The sequence below is a fragment of the Corvus hawaiiensis genome, chromosome 37, assembly GCF_020740725.1.
Source record: "Corvus hawaiiensis isolate bCorHaw1 chromosome 37, bCorHaw1.pri.cur, whole genome shotgun sequence".
NCBI lineage: Eukaryota > Metazoa > Chordata > Aves > Passeriformes > Corvidae > Corvus > Corvus hawaiiensis.
In genome coordinates, this window is record NC_063249.1 from 39,482 (window position 1) to 60,191 (window position 20,710).

General features: G+C 50.5%; 1 protein-coding gene across 1 annotated transcript; it reads left to right on the plus strand.

Moving 5' to 3' along the window:
- The first annotated feature begins 1,443 nt into the window (after positions 1 to 1,443).
- On the plus strand, positions 1,444 to 2,453 carry LOC125319237 (olfactory receptor 14I1-like). Its single transcript, XM_048290362.1, has one exon. The coding sequence runs from the start codon at positions 1,465 to 1,467 to the stop codon at positions 2,398 to 2,400; it is 936 nt and encodes a 311-aa protein (XP_048146319.1). The 5' UTR covers positions 1,444 to 1,464; the 3' UTR covers positions 2,401 to 2,453.
- Positions 2,454 to 20,710: the final 18,257 nt, after the last annotated feature.

Here is a 20,710-nt window from a genome sequence, read left to right on the forward strand (position 1 = left end):
CAGCCTCCAGATGCAGCCAGCATCACCTTTCCATGGTGCCCAGGCCGGGGGGAGCTGTTCTTGAATCCCCGCAGCCCCGAGCGGCTGCCGGGCAGGGCTGGCCCAGGGGCCGGGCTGGGCTCCGGCAGCAGCGGCAGGGACGGAGCCCGGGCCGCAGGAGCAGCTCCCGGCTGGGACAGCTCCAGCAGCAGAGCCGTGGGCAGGGAGGGAGGGAGGCAGCGCTGAGGGCAGCCCTGCTGAGGGGAGCTGTGGCAGCTCCCGGCGCTGCCCTGCAGTGCAGACAGTGCTCTGAGCAGCGCAGCTCCGGTGTCCCCTCGCAGCCAGCACAGCCCTCAGCCCGGGGGCTCGGGGCCCTCAGCCCGGGGGCTCGGGGCCCTCAGTGCCCTCCTGGGCCAGCAGAGCAGCACCAGAGATGAAGGGCATCTCTGCGGCCACGGGCCCGTTCCTGCTGCCCGGGGCCTGAGGGCGACTGTCCTGCCCTGGTGCTGCCCGGGAGGGGCTGGGCAGCGCTGCGCAGGGAAAGGCTTTTCCTCAGGGCCCGGCTCTCTGTCCTTGCCCTGCTCAGCTGCTCCTGGCGCTGCTCAGGGGCTCTCTGGGAATGGCACTTCCAGCTGCAGGCTCAGGCCCAGCCCTGGGGCTCCTCCTGTGCAGGCTGAGCACAGCAATGGGGTGTCCCAGCTCCCTGTGCCCCGGGAGCTCTGGGCAGGCCGGGCTGGGAGGCTGGCAATGAGCCAGCTCTCCTCCAGCAGGGCCATGGACAGGACCCTCGCTGTGCCCTCGGGATGCCATCCCAGCTGTGAGCTGCCTGCCAGGGGACACTGGGGCCGGGAGTGTCCTTGGCCAGCAGTGGGGCTGAGACTCTGAGAAAGGCTGAGCCACTTTGCTCTGCTCTGGGTCCCTCTGCTCTCAGCTGTGCCAGGCTGATTTTCAGGGGAGCACAGTGACTGCCCTCGATCTCAGGAAGGGCAGCTGGGGACAGATGGAGCGACAGAGCAGCTCCTCTCACCCTTCCCTGAGTTCCAGCCAATGCTCTTGCATTGCTCAGCTCTCTCTGCTCTCCCTGGGCACAGCAGGAAACCCTCTGTAAGTGCCTTTGGCCATCACCGTTCCTTCGCCCTGGCACAGGAGATGCTGCCCAGCTCCTCTGCCTCAGGAGCAGTTCTGTTTGACAAAGTCCAAGCCCAGGACTGGCCCCTGTCCCCCTGTCCCATGACCCCACTGCTGCAGAGCAGAGCTGATTCCTCGGTGTCCACGGGCACAGCCCCTGCTCGTCACGGCAACGGGGCCAGATCCCAGCAGAGCTCCAGGCACGGGGCTGAGGGAAGGGCTCTGAGAGAGGAAAATTGGATGGCTCAGAGTAGCAGGGGCAGGGCTGGGAGAAAGGGCTTGGGCATTGCCCAGGAAAGTCCCCCTGACTTGTCACTGTCTCCTCCTAGAACAGATGCCCATGGCCAGAGGCAGCAAATGTCCAACAGCAGCTCCATCAGCCACTTCCTCCTGCTGCCATTGGCAGACACGCGGCAGCTGCAGCTCCTGCACTTCTGCCTCTTCCTGGGCATCTCCCTGGCTGCCCTCCTGGGCAACGGCCTCATCATCAGTGCCGTAGCCTGCGGCCAGCACCTGCACAGCCCCATATTCTTCTTCCTGCTCAACCTGGCCCTCACCGACCTGGGCTCCATCTGCACCACTGTCCCCAAAGCCATGCACAATTCCCTCTGGGGCACCAGGCGCATCTCCTACTCAGCATGTGCTGCTCAGGTGTTTTTCTTTGCCTTTTTCATCACAGCAGAGTTTTATCTCCTCACTGTCATGTGCTACGACCGCTACGTGTCCATCTGCAAACCCCTGCACTACGGGACCCTCCTGGGCAGCAGAGCTTGTGCCCACATGGCAGCAGCTGCCTGGGCCAGTGCCTTTCTCTATGCTCTGCTGCACACGGCCAATACATTTTCCCTGCCCCTGTGCCAGGGCAATGCCCTGGGCCAGTTCTTCTGTGAAATCCCACACATTCTCAAGCTCTCCTGCTCACACTCCAACGTCAGGGAGCTTGTGCTTATTGTGCTGAGTGCTTTTCTGTATTTTGGCTGTTTTGTGTTGATGGTTTTCTCCTATGTGCAGATCTTCAGGGCTGTGCTGAGGATCCCCTCTGAGCAGGGACAAAGGCACAAAGCCTTTTCCACCTGCCTCCCTCACCTGGCCGTGCTCTCCCTGTTTCTCAGCACTGCCTTTTTTGCCTACCTGAAGCCCCCCTCCATCTCCTGCCCATCCCTGGATCTGGCCCTGTCACTTCTGTACTCGGTGGTGCCTCCAGCCCTGAACCCCCTCATCTACAGCCTGAGGAACCAGGAGCTCAAGGCTGCAGTGTGGACACTGATCGCTGGACGGTTTAAGAAACATTAAACTGGTTGCCAATTTTTGCAAATCACTTGTAATAAAACTCGTCTTTGATCGTTCTTGTTGGTTTGGTTCTGGGGTTATTTTTTCTGCCTTCAGTTATTTATTGTTGTCCACAAAGCAAGGGCAATCTTTCTTCCGTTTCTCCTTTTGTTTCTCTGCACCTTGGCTGTGGCCCCAGCCTGTGTCAGTGAGGAGCTGTGCTCTCGGTGCCTTTAAATGAACTCAAGGATCTGCCAGCAAAGTTTCCAGCAGAGATGCCCCTTTAGTTGCCTTGTGTGGAGCTGCAGCAGCAATGTCTATGTGCAGAGCTGGGGGCAGATCAGGGGGGCACAGCAGCTGTGGCCAGGAGCAGCAGCCCTTGGTGCTGCCAGTGCTGCTCCCGTGCCACTGCCCCGCTGCCCTCCTGGCCCTCGTGTTGCTGCAGGGCCTGAGTGCTCTGGGGCTCGCTCCCAGCCCTGGGCTGGCAGTGCCGGGGCTGCAGCAGGGACAGGCCATGGGCACTGCTGGGGCAGCGCTGACGCCTCAGGGCAGGGCCTGGGGGCTGCAGGCTCCTTGCCCAGGCTCTCTCAAGAGCAGCCCAGGCCAGTGCTGAGCAGAGAAAACCCCCGTGAGCAGCCCCAGGGTGGCCGTGGGCAGGGTGGGGGCAACCAGCATGGCTGGTGCTCTGCAGGGTCCCTGGGGGAGCCGGGAAGGAGCAGCAGAGCAGGGGCTGATCCATCCCCCCTGCGCTGGACACCCCAGGGCAGCGTCCCAGAGCGGCCTCATGCAGCTGCCAGCAACATCCCCCCTCTGCAGCCCTGGCCTCTCCCCAGCTCCGAGAGGGGCTGGATCCTTGCAGGCACACACACGGCACGACTGGCTCAGGAGCCCCTGTTTGCACTGCACAGCCCAGGCGTGAACACCCCACGCTGTTGCTGTGGGGAGATGAACCTGAGTGAGCACAAATGCCATCAGCCCCTGGGGGCCAGCAAGGGCTGGGGGACGGCAGGGAAACCACTCAGCTTTGTCGGGGCCTCTCAAGTCAGCCAGAAAGTTTGTTCCCATCAGCTCTGAGTTTCCTGTCCCACTGCAGACGTTGTTGCTCAGAGCCAGGGCTGCCTGGCAGCCACCCCCAAACAGCCCTGAGCATTTCCTCTGCTTCACCTTTGCTTTCTTTCCTCTCTCCTGCTCCACATTTCTTGCTCTTGCCCATCCCTGTCCCCTCCCCTGCAAACAGCCCAGCCCTGTTTGCCCTTTCCTCTCTGGCCCCACTCCCCATTGCAGTTGCTGCCTTGGCACCACGGGAACGTCCCTTGGGGAGCAGGATCATCCTACAAGTGCTGCAGGAATTGTCTGCAGGGCCCTGCAGTGCCTCGAGCTGTTCCCTTGCCAGAGGCACCAGAGGCCAGGGGGGCACATCTGGGCTGCTGTGTCTGGCTGTGGGGCTCCCTGTTGTGGGGCAGGGAGGAGGAGCTGGAGAGGCTCTGCAGGACTGACAGGATGGGCTTTGGGGCCCGTGTGGAGAAGCTGAGGGACAGGGGCTGCTGGACCTTCTGAAGAGGAGGCCCAGGGCTCATCCTGCAGCTGCTTCAAGGGGGGTTTCAGAGAATCCCAGAATCAACCAGGCTGGAAAAGACCTTGGACATCATCAAGCCCAAGCCGTGCCCTGACACCTCCTTCTCTCCCCTGAGCCTCCTCTTCTTCAGGATAAACAACCCCAGCTCCCTCAGCCGCTCCTCACAGCACTTGTGTTCCAGACCCCTCACCAGCCTTGTTGCCCTTCTCTGGACACGCTCCAGCTCCTCAATGTCCTTCCTAAATTGGGGGCCCAGAACTGGACACAGCACTCGAGGTGCGGCCTCAGCAGTGCCCAGTACAGGGGAAGAATCCCTGCCCTGGTCCTGCTGGCCACTCCATTCCTAGTCCAGGCCAGGGGCCATTGGCCTTCTTGGCCACGTGGGCACACTGCTGCCTCATGTCCAGCCTGCTGTCCATCAGTGCCCCCAGGTCCCTTTCTGCCTGGCCGCTGTCCAGCCACTCTGTCCCCAGCCTGTAGCGCTGCAGGGGTTGTTGTGGCCAAAGTGCAGGACCTGGCACTTGCTCTTGTTGAACCTCCCATGGTTGGATTTGGGCCCTGGATCCAGCCTGTGCAGGTCCCTGTGCAGAGCCCTCCTACCCTCCAGCAGAGCCACACTGGCACCCAGCTTGGTGTCATCTGCAGATTTGCTGGTGGTGGACTCAATGCCCTCACCCAGATCATCAGTGAAGACATTGAAATCCACGCTGGCTGGGTCTGATCCCTTGGCCACCCTGTAGGTGCCGTGGGATGGCACTCAGGGTGATCTGTTCCATAACCTTGCCGGGCACCGAGGTCAGGCTGACAGGCCTGGAGTTTCCCAGATCCTCCTTCCAGCCCTTCTTGTGGATGGGGTCTTGTGGGATATGCCCAGCCACTGCCCTGGAGGGATGTCTGCTGAGATAAAAGATTTTGCAATCGCCCAGCAGGACTCCCTGGAAAGGAAACGACTTTTGGGTCATGGCGTGGAAAGGTAGACCCACAATCCTTTGGGATACCCTATGCAGATCATTCTGTAACCCATTGGTCTGTCCCAGACCCTCTGTAATCCACTGGTCCCCTTGCTGATCCCCTGTATCCCTATAAAGGCAAGCTCCCTCGAGTCCCTCGAGAGAGAGCTCGTCCCTGGCCTCCCTTCACCGGAGGGGACCCATAATAAAGCTACCTTCGTGCGGAACCAGCCACACGGGCCTTCTCGTCTCTCTCTCTGGTCTGGTTTGGCCTAGAGGCTGCCCTGCAGAGCTGAGCTGGAATCATGAGCTGATATCACTAAAGAGCTGACAGCCTCTGCAAGGGCTCCTCTGCCAGCAGCTGAGAGGAAGACACCGGACCTCGGGAAGGCGATTCCTTTCGGGACCATCTCCCCGGACCGGTCATCTCTTCCTGGGTCACAGCCTCGGACCCCACCACCAGCTGTAATAGGGTCACATTGGCACCTCCAGTCCTCTGGGAGCTCCCTGGTGAGCCAGGGCTGATGGTAAATGATGGAGAGTGGATTGGGGAGCTCATCCACCAGCCATCTGAGGGGCTCAGCAGTCACCAGCTGCTTCCTCCTGGATTACAGGGGCTCTTCTGCTCCCTGTCCCCATCTACCAGCCCAGGAGGCCACTTGTCCTGAGGACCACCTGTGTTAATGTTGGAAACTGAGGCAAAGAAGGGGTTAAGTAGCTCAGCCTTTTCCTCATCTTTAGTTCCTAAATTCCCTCCCCCATCTAACAGACAATGGAGGTTCTCCTTGCCCTTCCTTTTGCCATTAATGTGTTTATAAAAATATTTTTTATTGTCATTCACAGAAGTGGCCAGATTGAGTTCTAACTGGGCTTTTGCCTCTCTAAGTTTTTTCCTACATGACCTAAAAACTCCCTTAAACATTTCCTGAGACACCTGACCCTCCTTCCAAAGCTGATGCACCCCCTTTTTTTTCCCTTAGTTCCTTCAAAAGCTCCTTGCCCATCCAGGCTGTTTGTTTTCCTCCTTGGCTCATCTTTTGGCACACAGGGACAGTCTGTTCCTGCACCTTCCAGATTTCTGTTTTGAAGCACTTCCATCTTTCCTGGACCCCTTTGTTTTTGAGGGCTGCTTCCCAAGGAGCTCTCCGAATAAGTCTCTTGAATAGGCCAAAGTCTGCTGTGGCTTTTGTCGAGGCAGACAGAACAGCACACACTTGTTGTAATCCAAAGTTGTAGAAGTTTTTATTTTCTCTCCTGCTATTCTTACACCTCTTCACAATGGCTGTGGCCTATTGAGATTGGCTGCTGAGCAAACAATGACAAGGCTGTCTAACAAGCAATGACCATTCAGGCAGTAAAACAATCAGCTCTACAAGCAAAGGTAGAGCTGCTACATATGATCCACAAGCTCTTCCTTGTACACTCTCAATGTCCCATTACAAGAACATCCTCTCCTTGTGTCCAGAACATCTTCTCTCATGGATTATCTTCTTGGCCTTCTCTGTGGCTTTCACTGAAGCTGCAAAATGTCACTGTCATATTCTCACGGGTAAATTCTGACTGTCTTTAGGTCTCATTCTGTGAGGCCCCAGTCCAGCTGTCAGCCTCATCAGCCCAGCAGTGAGATTTGTGTCCCCTGGCTGTGGCTGCTGTCCCTCGCACTGAGGCCCGTGAGCAGACAGCAGTTCCTGCCAGCCCCAGGGCTTGTGGCCTCCTCCCGCAGCCCACAGAGCTTTGGAGGGCTCCTGCTGCTCTCCTGCCCTCCCCATCCCACACCCCACATCCCACTGCTGCGGGACAGCCACGAGCATCCTGTGAGGCCACCGATGCCCATTGCCAGGGGATGGGGTCAGGGCTTGGCTGTGCTGCTTGGCCAAGCCCAGGCAGGGCTTTCACAGCCCCATCCCAGAGCCCATTTCCCACCTGGAGCCGGGGCTGCCTCTGAGTTCTGCTTCCCCAGCCCCAGGGACGCTCTCCTTGTCTGCTCATTGCCCCCACGGTCTCTTGGCAGCGATGGCCTCAGTGGGGGCTGCTGACATCCTCAGCAACTTGCAGGTTGCTGCTCCATTTTACTTCTGCCGAGGCTTCTTCAGCCTTCAGCTCTTCAGGTCAGGAATTCAGTGCCAAAGGACCATTAACATTCAAAACACCCTCACAAGACAAACCTCCAGGAATCATTGAGGTCTTCAATTCTTTTGTGGTTAATTAGAGCGATTCCGGAAGTGTTTTCAAAGTGAACATATTCTATTAAAAAATTAATGGCATAGTATCTTTGTTCCCCAGTTTATTCTTTTCCAGTTTATACATTAACAATTCACAACACCCAAACAGGACAAGCCCCTGGGAATCATTTCTGCCTTCAATTCTTTTGTGGTTAATTAGACAGATTTCAGAAGTCTATTCAAAGTGAATGTACTGTGGTAACAATGCAAGGAGAAATGATTTCTCTTCTGTGCCCTGTTTACCTTCTTCCTGTTATACACTGATATCGGGGATCTCCAGCTGATATTGATCCTGCCTCCTCCTAATGCAGTCTGAATAGATCTGAACATCAAGGCCCTTTATGGCTGACAATCAATCACACTTTGTCCCTACCCCCACCCCACCATTTCCCTCATCCAACCCCTGGCACTCAGAGCAGTCTCGTGCAAATCTGAGCTTCCTCCACTCCAGCCTGTGCCTGCAGCTTTCAGCTCCTTGGCACCAACTCCCACCTGCTCTCCTTGGAGAAGGAGAGGCCCGAGACACAGAGGGATGTTCATTTCTTGTCAGCAAACAGAACCAAGGGAAGGCACAGCTCCATAAAAAACGGAAGTCCAGCCCAAGGAGTGCTGGGGAATGGAGTCACATCCAGGGCTGGCCCCAGGGCTCAGCATTGGGGCCAGCTCAGTTCAATCTCTTTCTTGCTGATCTGGACGAGGGCATCGAGGGCACCCTCAGCCAGGTCCCAGGTGACCCCAGGCTGGCTGGGAGTGTGGCTGTGCTGGAGGGCAGGAAGCTCTGCAGAGGGATCTGGACAGGCTGCAGCGATGGGCCCAGGACAGCTGGATGAGGTTCACCAAGGCCAAGGGCCGGGTCCTGCCCTGGGCTCACAACCACCCCAAATCCCTGCCTGGGCCCTGCCCCTGATCCCCACAGCCTGTCCTGCTCCCTTCATCCCTCCATTGCCAGGGACTTTCTGGCACTTTCTGGGACAGGGGAGCTCTGCTCTGGGTATGGAGGGAGGTCCAAGTGCCACCACTGGAGTGAGAACCACAACTCATCAGGTTTGTGTCCTTTGGGGGTCAGGAACTGCTGAGACTCAGAGGCACAGAAAGTTTCTCTTCATGGCCCACATCAAAAAATGGAAACATGATACAATTTAAAAACCATCAAAACTCTTCCCTCAGCTTTGAGAGAGGTCCCAGCAACATCTGAAGTGTCCACCATTCTCAAGGGATTTCTGTAAAGGAACAGTTTTATACAAAGACATAAGAAAAGGTGATTCTAGAAGATAGAAACACAATTAAGGTGTTGACTGATAAGTTATTTAAACTTCAGAAAGTCTGGGCAACTCCCTGATGCTCCAAGTGTGAAGGCAGTCAATGGAGAAGCACTGGAATGAACTAGAGAGGAACTGGAGGAGGAAATCTGGGAGCAATGGGAAGGACACAGATCCTGCTGCTCTGGTGAAGAGATGTCCTTAGACATGGCCATTAAACAGGAGAGGTGGAAACACCTGAGTGAAGAGGGACATGAAATAATAGACAGAATAGTGGTAACACAAGGAGAGGGGAAGATCAGTGTTTCTTCTCCTGCCATCCGTACACTTCCAGCAAATTCCTCTTCTCTCCTAGTGGGAAAATTTGCCATTTCCTAAAAGCACTCAAATGACCCAGCTAATGAGGATGTGCTCGTGCACCTCGCAAGCTGCAGGTCCTTGACAGCCCCAGAGGGCTCCTGTCCCATAAACATCTGCTCTGCTCCATTCTGAAACAGGGAGCAGCATCGTCCCGAGATCATCAGAGAGCTGAGGTTGGAAGGGACCTCAGCAAGTCTGCAGCCCAACCTGGCAGAAACTGGCTCAGACCAAGGCTCGATTTGCTCTGCATTGGAAAATCCCAAAGGACAGGGACGGGGCAGCATCTCAGCACCTGGCTGAGCCCATGGGAACAAAGGCTTCCTCATGTCCTGGCTGATCCTCCCCTCATTCCCCTGCCACCCATTGGCTTTTGTCTCCCACCAGGCCCCCGGGGAAGAGCCTGGCTCTGTGTTCTCCATCACCTCCTCGGTGGCACTGCCAGGCTGGGATGAGGAGCCCCTCAGCCTTCCCTTCTTGGGGCTGGACAAGGCCAGCTCCCTCAGCCTCTCCTCAGAGCCAAAGGGCTCCAGCCCCAGCTTGGAGGCCCTTCCCTAACCCTGCTCCAGCTGCCAGACATCTTTCCTGCCCTGGGGAACGCAAACCAGGCCACAGTGACCAGGATAATGCACGTCCTTGATGTCCTGGTCACACAGCCCCGGCCCCTTTTCCCCATGTCCAGCTCTGGGGGTTGATTTGTGGAACATCCTTGGGGGAGGCTGCAGCGCTGGGGGACAGGAGGGAGCTGGGGGGAGAGGGGACCCTGCTCTGCACGAGCAGCAGGGGAGACTTCTCTGGGGGGTGGAAATTTGAGGGGGGCCGGAGCGGAGTGACCAACCCAGTGACCTCCCACAGCCTCTCTGTGATGTCACACAGCCCCCCTGTGATGTCACAGCCGACTCTGCTATCACAGTTTGCTCTAGGATTTCACAGCCCTCTCTGTGATGCCACGGCATGCTCTGCGATGTCTCACAGCCACCCTGGGATATCACAGCCCACTCTGTTACGTCCCACAGCTGCCCTGAGATGTCCAAGCCTGCTCTTTGATGTCATACAACTGCTCTCTGATGTCACACAGTCCCCTCTATGATGTCATAGCTGCTCAATGACCTCACATAACCCACTCTGTGGTGTCAGAGCCCACTCTGTGACCTCCCACAACCCATTCTATGATATCACACAGCCCCTTTCTGACATCACTCCTGCTCTGTGCCTCTATCACACACAGCCACAGAGGTGCCTCTTTGACACAGCCCCCTCTGGGACATCACACAGCCCCTCTCTGACCTCACAGCCCCCTCTCTGGAATGCATCTGTGATTCGTTAAATCCCGATATCCACGGACAAAAGACCCTCTAACTAATTAAAGGTAGAAAGTGGTGTGTTTATTCAGGCACCGGCGGGCAGCATGGGAGCAGCCTCCTAAAGACATTCCAGCCAAGTACAAGGTTCTCCGTTCTCTATTTATTACTCGAAGTTTTACATCTTCTACATATGTATGACCCCAGCACCTCCCATCCTCCGCTTCGTATTAAAATGAGATCATTGGACTTTCACGCATGTGCAGTTTCTCTCTTGAATTGGGTCGGTGGTCTCAAATTGGGTCAGTGGTCCTGAAAGATGAAGTCAGGAATGTCTTCCTCACAGTGACCTTTTTACCTCCTTGCTGTTGGCAGGCCTTCATGACCTCTTGGTGCAGCCCAAGATCTCCTGCTTTTGATAAATTATTATGAAACCCTGGTGCTTTTATTAATTCTATTGGTTTCAATTAGTTTCTATTTGTTTTGATCACAGTTCATTTATTCTTGTTTCCTTCAACAAACAAAACTTAAAACAAAATATCATGGCAAATAATACATCACTTAGCTCTGGCTTAAGCATCTACTAATCATTAACTTATCTTTTGTTGTTTTACTTTGTATCTTAATCAATACAAATTTCTTCTAACTCAGCTAAACTTTTAACCTTTTAGAACCTTGACTCATTTCCCCACATCTTCTTTAGCATTAGTAAATTCTTTTACTAATATATAGATTCTTCTTCATCTATCCAAGTTGTCCAGTAGGTGTCTTTTAGAATCGTGCTCTATGCCCTTGATGCTGAAGTCAAGGTTGCTATTTGTCATAGCATTCTCCAGTTCCAAACAGACATTACAATAGACAAAATCAAACTTACACTAACTAAAAGAAGTAAAACAATGGTTGGGTGAACCAGAGCATTGAGAAAACCGGTTGCTGCTGGTGACCATCCAAAAAGCACATCCCACCAATGATGAGATGAGTCTTTTTCTAATCTTTTAAATACTCTCCAAATGGTCTCTGTGTCATGGTGTATTGTAATTGGAGTTTTCTTTCCTGCATTTTTAACCTCTTCAAGAATTCCCTTGCATTCGTTGTGTTTCAGTAATTGTGTGACCAAGGTTAAGTTCATTCCTATAGGCATGGGCAATATTTCTTGCACAGTAACCAAATTCGCTTTTACCTGTTGGTGCAATATAACAGGTGCTTGATAGGAAAAGTCACATCCTCCAATTCTGATAAAATGACAAATGCACAGGTTAAACTGAGTTTCATTCACAGTGACTGCATCCACCATTAGAGTAGGACGTGCTGTTCTAAGGCAGACACAGCCTTGTCCTATATACACAAGTAGGGTTGTTTGGCTAACAGAATGCATTTCAAAGTGACAGATGCTCTGCTCTGTATCTAAACAAATACCTTTGTCATCATTTACACTTCTTTCACATATAAATCCTAATTCTTCTTTTATAGAGCAGGATTCTAAGTTAATAGTTTTCCACTTTCCTTCAACTTTTGGTGCCCACATCTTGTGTTCAGAAGGATATTATATGGTGCCCTCATGATTTATCTCTAGAACCACAATTGGATGGATCAGGTTTACTGATGCCTTGTGTATAGTTAAAACAAGAGCTGTCACCATGCTTGTCACAGGGTTAGAGGTAAAATTAACTAAAACTCACCAAGACTGGAGTTCTTTCTCTAAATCTGAGGCATTATCTTAAACAATTTTATGAATTTTGACAGGGAATGTGCCTTCTCCTCCTTCTTGAGTGACTGAGGCAGCCAGTGGTTGCATCCACACCTGTGCCTGTGTTCATCTAAGGGCAAAGGAAATGTTTTCACTAGCTGTGCCTAGGGTGTTAATGATGAATTCATGGTCATGCTTTTCTATGTCTTCTCACTCTGGCAATATTTTGGACAATTTCCATTGGCTCGTGCCTAGTGCTAATAAGGAATATTGCAAAGGTTGTTGTAATTTAACCATATTGCTCCCACTTGTTGTCAATTTGTTCATTAATATTTCTGAATCTATTGTGTTTAAAACTCCCAGTCCTGTCCCCAGTAACCCGGTAAGATCTCTCTCTTTTCTATACATGAGGGGCATATGTTTTTGCAGCCAGGTGGTCCAACCCATAAAAGAGGTTTTAAGAAACGGGGCACACTCTGCTCGAATGGCGGAGGCGTTTGCTGGCATTGCCACCTCTACCCGCTTCAACGACCATTCTGGGTTAACTAACAGCTTTTGAATCCCTGTCTTTTTAACAGCGTAAGGCCCAATCTTGGTAATTACGGGAACTATGGGTCCTAAACCAGTTTGAACTGAGGTAGTTGTGGTTTCTCTTAAAGTTGGTGGTGCTGGTGTAGCTGTTTTATCTTCAGCCCTTTGAGAAGCAGTACAAATCTGGGTTATGTTATAATCAAATTTAAAATCTTTGACTGCACATGCCTCTATTTGAAGCCTAAACTCTGGGCAGTTAGTTAAGCATTTGTCACAGCATTCAGGGCAAATTGGGGTAAATTCTATGGGTTCTTGGTGAGCCCCATGGAATCCATCTTGAACTAATGCATATTCACATCCCCAGATGTTCCTTCCTTCCCAAACAGTTGCATTTGTAATTTTTAACATCTGACTCAGGGACCGACGAGAGTGAAAGTCATAAGCTTTCCTTGGACATTTCTGTACACCAGTCACCTTATATGCATGCAATGTTGCATTTCCTTCAGCAGCTATGGCTACAACAATAATCACAAAAATTGCCATTTTCCAAATGATGCTCATTTGACTATTCATTTTAAAAGGTGTTAAGCTATGCTAACATTTCACCCACACTCTCTTCACTTTCCTGAGTAAGTTTTAATTTCAGTTCATTGTCACTCAGCGTGACTTTTCAGAATCTTTCAGGAGCCTTCTTCACTCAGGTGTGATGAATCCAGGCAGCTTGTTCTTTGATCCTGATTGCAGGAAAGGTGGTCAGGAGCACCTGGAATGGTCCTTCCCACTGTGGTTCTGGGGTCTTTTCTGCAAAAGACTTCACATATACATAATCTCCGGGTTGTACGTCATGTACTGCTCCGTCTGATTCTCTGTTTCGAGCCCTAGCTGCATGTTCTTCAATTTCTTTGAGCTGTTTGTTTAGGGCCATCATGTATTTGTGTAGGGTTTCCTCCCCTACTTGGGTGGGGGTGATGCCTTCTTGGACCCTGTATGGCCTCCCATACAATATTTCAAATGGACTCAATTTCTCTTTTACTCTCAGCTTGGTTTGAATTCATAATAATGGCCATGGAAGAACCCGAGGCCAAGGTAATTTTGTCTCTTGTCTTAATCTTGTAACTTGCTGCTTAATCAAATGGTTCATTTTCTCTACTTGGCCACTCAACTGAGGATGATCTGGAGTGTGGAGTTCCCAATCTCTGCCCCAGTGGTGGTTAATTTGCTGCACAATTTTTGAAATAAAGTATGGCCCTGTATCTGAAGATAGAGGCTGGGACTCCAAAACGCGGTGTTATTTCCTGTAACAATACTTTTGTTACTTCTTGTGCTTTGGCAGTTCTGGTGGGGAAAGCTCCTGGCCATCCTGAAAAGGAATCTGTTAGCACCAACAGGTACCGATCTCCCTCTTTCCTGGGCAGCTCTGAAAAGTCAATTTGCCATTGCTGCCCAGGCCCATGACCTTCTCTAATTTGTCCAAGTTTTGGTTTAGGAATATTTTTGGGGTTAGTTTGGAGGCAAAGACTACATTGATGAATTACTTGAATTACTGTACCTTGCGAATTTCTGGCCATAATCCTGTCTTTCAAGTAGTTCTACAAAGCATCTATCTCCCAATGCGTTTTTTATGTTCTTATTTCACTAATGACCAGAACACGTAGGATGGAATTACAAGTCTTCCTTTTCTTTCATCAGTGATAGCCCACCGTTCTTGATTATAACTCCCGTTTTCCTGTTTAATAAGTCTCTTGTCATTTTCATTATTCTCTGGCTTACTTTCAATAAAAATCTGTCCATCTGGAATTAAGGTTGCTTCTACTGTCATTCTAATTACCTCACTTCTGGCTGCTTCTTTTGCCTTTCTGTCTGCCAGCTCATTCCCTTCTTCCAATTCAGAGCTCACTTTTTGGGGTGCTTTGATGTGCATGATGGCCACTTCCTCAGGTAATTGGACCACTTCTAATAGTTTTATTATCTCTTGTGCATGTTTAATGTTCTTCCCTTGTGAGTTCAGCAGTCCGCTTTCTTTCCAGATGGCCCCGTGTGCATGAACCACCCCAAATGCATACCTTGAGTCTGTATAAATATTGATTTTCTTTCCTTTTGCTAATTCCAAAGCTTGGGTTAAGGCAATAATTGCAGCCTTTTGTGCAGAGGTGTTGGTTAGTAATGGTCCAGACTCTGTTACTTCCCTGTTTGTGGTGACCGCATACCCAGCATGTCTTTTCCCACTGATGACATAACTGCTTCCATCAGTGAACCAGGTTTCGGTGTCCTTGAGAGGAGTGTCCTTCAGATCCGGGCGGCTGGAGTAGGTGGCTTCGATGGTCTCCAGGCAATCATGGATCACCGGTTCTCCCGTACTGCCACTGAGGAAGGAAGCTGGGTTCACAATATTAGTCACCACAATTTCTACATCATCTTGTTCTACCATTATAGCTTGGTACTTCAAGAACCTCTGTGGGGAAAGCCACGGTCTGCCCTTTGCCTCCAGGACTGTTGACACTGTGTGGGACACCAGCACAGTCATTGTCAGGCCCAGGGTGAATTTGCGTGCTTCCTGGATGTTCAGTGCCACTGCTGCAACAGCTCTGAGACACCCTGGCCATCCCTTAGCTGCTGCATCCAGCTGCTTAGAGAGGCAGGCGACTGCCCTGCGATATGGGCCCAGGTCTTGTGCCAGTATTCCCAGTGCAATGCCCTGCTTTTCATGGGAAAACAAAAGGAATGGTTTACTGACATCTGGAAGTCCCAGGGCTGGGGCTGACATGAGGGCCTTCTTCAGTTGGTTAAAAGCTTGTGTTGCTTCTTTTGTCCATTGTAGGTCTCCGTTTCCTTCTGCAACCAAGGCATAGAAGGGCTTAACCAACAGCCCATAATTGTAAATCCACAGTCTGCACCACCCCGTCATGCCCAGAAAGGTTCTCAGTTCCTTTACTGTTTGGGGTTTAGGAGTTTGGCATATTGCTTCTTTGTGATCCTGCCCTGAGGTTCTTTGTCCAGCACTGACCTCATATCCCAAGCACACAACTGTTTGCCTCAGCATTTGGGCTTTCTTCTGGGATACTCAATACCCTTGTAAACCCAAAGAGTTTAGGAGGCTTCCTGTCCACTCCACGCATGTCTCTTGTGTTTTAGTAGCGATCAGGAGGTCGTCCACATATTGTAACAGCAGTCCTTCTCCTGATGGGGCTTCCCCAGATTCCAGATCTCTTGCAAGTAGCTCCCCAAATATTGTGGAGGAGTTCTTAAATCCTTGGGGTAGCACAGACCATGTGAGCTGAGCTTTGCGTCCAGTTCTGGGATTCTCTCATTCAAATGCAAAGATTTTCTGGCTAGCCTCATGGAGAGGAAGGCAAAAGAAAGCATCCTTCAAATCTAAAACAGTAAACCATGTAAATTCAGGTGTTAAACAAGATAATAAAGTATTGGGGTCGGCAACCACTGGGTCTAAGTCCTCGGTTATTTTATTAACAGCTCTTCAATCCTGTACTATTCGCTATGATCCATCAGGCTTTTTGACAGGTAAAATGGGAGGACTGAATTCAGATTGGCACTCTTTCAAAAGTCCTAGCTGCAAAAAGTTTTCAATTACAGGGCTAATTCCTTCCCTGACTGCCTTCTTCAAAGGATATTGTTTAACTCTAACTGGGTGTTTTCCTTCCTTAAGCTTAACTTGTACAGGGAGTGCATTCTTTGCTCTCCCTGCTATGTTAGAAGCCCATACCCCATCTATGATTTTCTTGCTAGTCTCTTCTTCATTTTCAACTTTGGGTTCATTTGCTGTCAACATCAGACTTAACAATTCTATGGATTGTTGATCTTTAACCTCCAAAGGAACTTCTCCATTTTTAAATACTATTTTTGCCTCTAGTTGCTCCAGTAAATCTCTTCCCAAAAGTGCTGATGGAGCATTAGGCATGTATAAAAATGTATGAATTCCCCGTTGTCTCCCAAGTTTCTATTTCAATGGTTTGCAGAAGTATGCTCTTTCACATTGACCAGTTGCTCCCCTCACTGCAACAGAATCATTTGTTCTTGGCATTAAAGCTTTATTTAGCACTGAGGATGTTGCCCCTGTGTCTATTAAAAACTCCATTTCTTTTCTTGGTTCCCTAGTTTAATTAGAACCAGAGGGTCCCCTAGGCTGGGAACCTCTGGTGCCCTTCAGTCTTCTTTAGCACGAGCAGCCACTCCCTCCCTCTTTTGTTCTTCTCTTCTTTGATGCTCGCCTTTTCTTCGTTCTGGGCATTGGTTCTTCCAATGTCCGATTTCCCTCCAAAAAGTGCACTGAATTCTCCCTGACCGGGGTGGTCCTTGCCCATGTTCCCCTCCTTCTTTTTCTTCTACTATTGCTATTAATTTCCTCATCCTTTGCTTACATCCTTCTTCTCTATTGCTAAAAACACTCCATGCTCCTTCTAGCAAAGTCTCTCAATCCCGTGCTGTCGGTCCTGTATTTTCTGAAGTTTGTGTCGAACGTCCCCTGTAGATTGTCCTAAAAATAAGCTCACCAGGTGTTGCCTCCCTTCCTCAGATTTGGGGTCTAATGTCCTATGACGACGCATTGCATCTCGCAAATGTCCTGAAAACTCAGAGGGTGTTTCAGAGGGACCTTGCTTAATTGCATATAGGGCTGAGCAGTTCATGGTTTTAGGAACTGCCCTCTCCAGAGCCTTTGCTATGAAATCTTGATAACCCTCTCATCTTTCCATGTCACTGTCATCATTAGGATCCCATTGCGCATCTTGGAGAGGAAAAACACCCTTAATTCTCATTTGGGTTATTTTGCAAGCGTCCTCTGCTAAACTCCCTGCTGCTTTCAAAACTAATCCTTTTTCTGTCTCGGTAAGAGCACCTAGCAACAGGTGAAGATCAAACCAGTCAGGTCTATGTTGTTTAACCATGAATCTAAATTTCTTTGCAACACCTATTGGGTCGCTCCAATAACGTTTAGCAATCTGTTCCCAAGCCTCCAGATCTACTGTAGAAAAAGGGATTTTAACTGACACTGTTTTTCCCTCAGAACTTACTGCCTCTCTCAAAGGTGCTTGTAGGATTTCTTTAGCTTGTTTCTGGGTCTGGGACGCTATAGGGCCCTCTGGGGAAAGCAGCTCTTCCCCCTCACTGGAACTGCTGGACAATAGTAGAGCTTTAGGGATCTTTTTCCAAGAGGGTATAGGAGAAGTGGAAAATGAAGCAGAAGATGAAGTTGGGACTGGAGTTGATTCAGCTGTACTTATAGCTGGAGCTGGAGTTGAGGTGGTAATAGCTTTAATTGAGTGGGGGATGGAACATAAGCTGGAGTTGGGATCGAGATCAAAGTGGGGGGTGAGATAGGAGCTGGGATAGGAGTTGGTCCCCTGGGAAATGAGGTGGGGGGTGACGTAGGAGTCAATTCCTCTCTTTTAGGAGGTGGTTTAAACAAATCCCCCAGCTCTTGCTCCAGTGAGTCAGCTGGATACACTTTATCAGGGTGTGTGCAGCGTTGGTTTCTTGAACAGGTTCTGCAACATCCTTTAGGCTTTCCCTTATTAATTTTATTATCCTTTTCTAGGGCCAATACTGAGGGATAGGAAGGGGGCTTCATTCCACAGTCCCTCTGCCACTCGAGGTGGTTTCAGAGGGAGAAAAATAAATCAGCATAGGTTACTTCTTCCCATCTCTGCTCTCCTCTCAAAAAAAGCATAAGCTGTCATAGGGTCTCATAATCTACAGTTCCAGCTGGTGCCATCTGACACCTTCTTTGAGCTTATAAAGTGGCCACCATTGCGTGCAAAACTTGAGAAGAGTCTTTTTGTTTTCTGTACCACCACAACCCACTAATTCTTTCCAGTGTGTCAGAATACATCTTAGAGGTCTAGTTTGAGGGATCTCTTTACTCTGGCTGCTTCCCATTACTTTCTCTTACAGCCCTTTCTGCACAGTCCACAGCTCAGGTTAAAATCAACTTAAGGGGCTGTCAATACTGACTACACTTTCTGCACCGGGTTACAAAACAATAATAACGTCTGGTACAAAACTCACTTTTGTTATGACTTGGGCAATTTACCAACACAACTCAAACCTAAACTTCCTTTCTGCTTCGGCTGCAATTATAACTTTTGACACAGGATGGTGGTATTACCTGTAAAATGCACCTCAGACAGCAACGCTGTCTCTATCGCTTCTTAGGGTCCGGGCCCTTTTAGCGTGAACACCGGGTGTTACAGCCGATACCGTCCCCTCATAACCAGATATACACCCCACAATTACAGTAAAAAACACAGCACACAGCGTTCACTTTCAAACATTCACCATACACCCTTCGTCTTTCTCCGGCCGCCTCGTTGTGGCTCCAAACTCTTCTCTTGCTCTGTGCTAAGCACGTCTCAACAAACCCTCACACATCAGTTCACACAGTTAAAACACGCTCCCCACAACATAAACACCCGTGCCCTTTACAGCACAACAACCACTAGCCCCTGCTGACAACCCATGCTCTCTATGGCACTACAAACAGGGATTTAGCTTAACAACTGCTAGCCCCGAATTGGGGGCAAACAAGCTTTCTACAGCACAGCAAACTTAGAACACACCCACAACAGCATAAACAACTGTGCCCTCTACGGCACAACAAACAAGCATTTGCCTTTAAAACTGCTGGCCCCGAATTGCGAGCAAACCAAAACCAAGCCCTCCACGGCACAACAAACGGCAAAATCCCCTCTGCCGACAGGCACTGCCTGAGCCTCCCCGGCCCGGCACCGCAGCTCCACAAGTGGCCTTTAGCCGGCCACTGGACACCAGTGCAGCTTGCAGGCACACTACCCAGGCACCAGCTGTGCGTGGGACGTCTCCCTCCGACTGACCAACGGCCTTTCATGACCACGCGTACGCCTTACAGGTCACTGTTCCACTGCTCCAGGAGTTTCTTTAAACACACCGTATTGTCCGGAGTTTCAGTAGTCAGGAGTCCTTGTCTGTTGCTGGATGGACAATCCTGGCAGCAGAGCCCTCTCTCCAGGAATATCCCGGGGGCACCCTGCGGGGTCCACCAGCCCGGGCTGGTCTCACAGCCAAACAGAACTTTCTCCTGGCTGGCTCGCCAGAATGATTCGTTAAATCCCGATATCCATGGACAAAAGACCCTCTAACTAATTAAAGTTTGAAAGTGGTGTGTTTATTCAGGCACCAGCAGGCGGCATGGGAGCAGCCTCCTAAAGACATGCCAGCCAAGTACAAGGTTCTCCATTCTCTATTTATTACTCAGAGTTTTACATCTTCTACATATGGATGACCCCAGCACCTCCCATTTTCTGCTTCGTATTAAAATGAGATCATTGGTCATTCACGCATGCGCAGTTTCTCTCTTGAATTGGGTCGGTGGTCTCGAATTGGGTCAGTGGTCCTGAAAGATGAAGTCAGGAATGTCTTCCTCACAGTGACCTTTTTACCTTCTTGCTGTTGGCAGGCCTTCATGACCTCTTGGCGCAGCCCAAGATCTCCTACTTTTGATTAATTATTCTGAAACCCTGTTGCTGTTCTCAGTTCCATTGGTTTCAATCAGTTTCAGTTTATTTTGATGATAGTTCATTTATTCTGTTTCCTCCTACAAACAAAACTTAAAACAAAATATCATGGCAAATAATACATCCCTTAGCTCTGGCTTAGGAATCTACTAATCATTAACTTACCTTTTGTTTCTCTACTCTATAACTTAATTAATAAAAATTTCTTCTAACCCTTAGTTAGAATTTTAACCTTTTAGAACCTTGACTTCGTGACACCATGGGGAATCATGGAATCAAGGAGCCCCTTGTGACACAGAGAGGCCGCATGGAACCAATGGTCCATTGTTACATTGCGGATTCAAGAAGACCCTGGGGACAGCACGGAACCTCATGGAACCATACGTCCATTGGGACACAGCGGGGCCTCATGGACACAAGGGGAACATTGTGGCAAAGCAGGGCCTCATGGAACCATGGAGAGCATTGTGACACTAAGGAAACTCATGGAACCAAGGCGACCACCGGGACACAATGGAACCTCATGGAACCAAGGCTCCATGATGACTTTGGAGGGCCTCCTGGAGCACAGGATCCATTGTGACACAGCAGGACCTCGTGGAACCAAGGAGCCTTTGTGATACTCCAGATGCGCATGGAACCCAGGGTGCGCTGAGACACAGCGGGGCCTTGTTGGAACCAAAGACACCTCTGCGAAAAGCAGGGGAGCTCATAGAACCAAGGAGTCCATTGTTACAATAGAAAACCTGTGGAACCAAGGAGACCACTGTGGCACAGGGGGTCCACATGAAGCCAAGGGGCCATTGTGACACTGTGGGCCTTGATGGAAAAAAGGACATTGTGGATAGCAATGAACCTCATGGAAACTATGGGACATTGTGACACTGCAGAACCTCATGGAGCCAAGGAGACCACACTGAGGAACCTTATGGAACCAAAGGGCCAT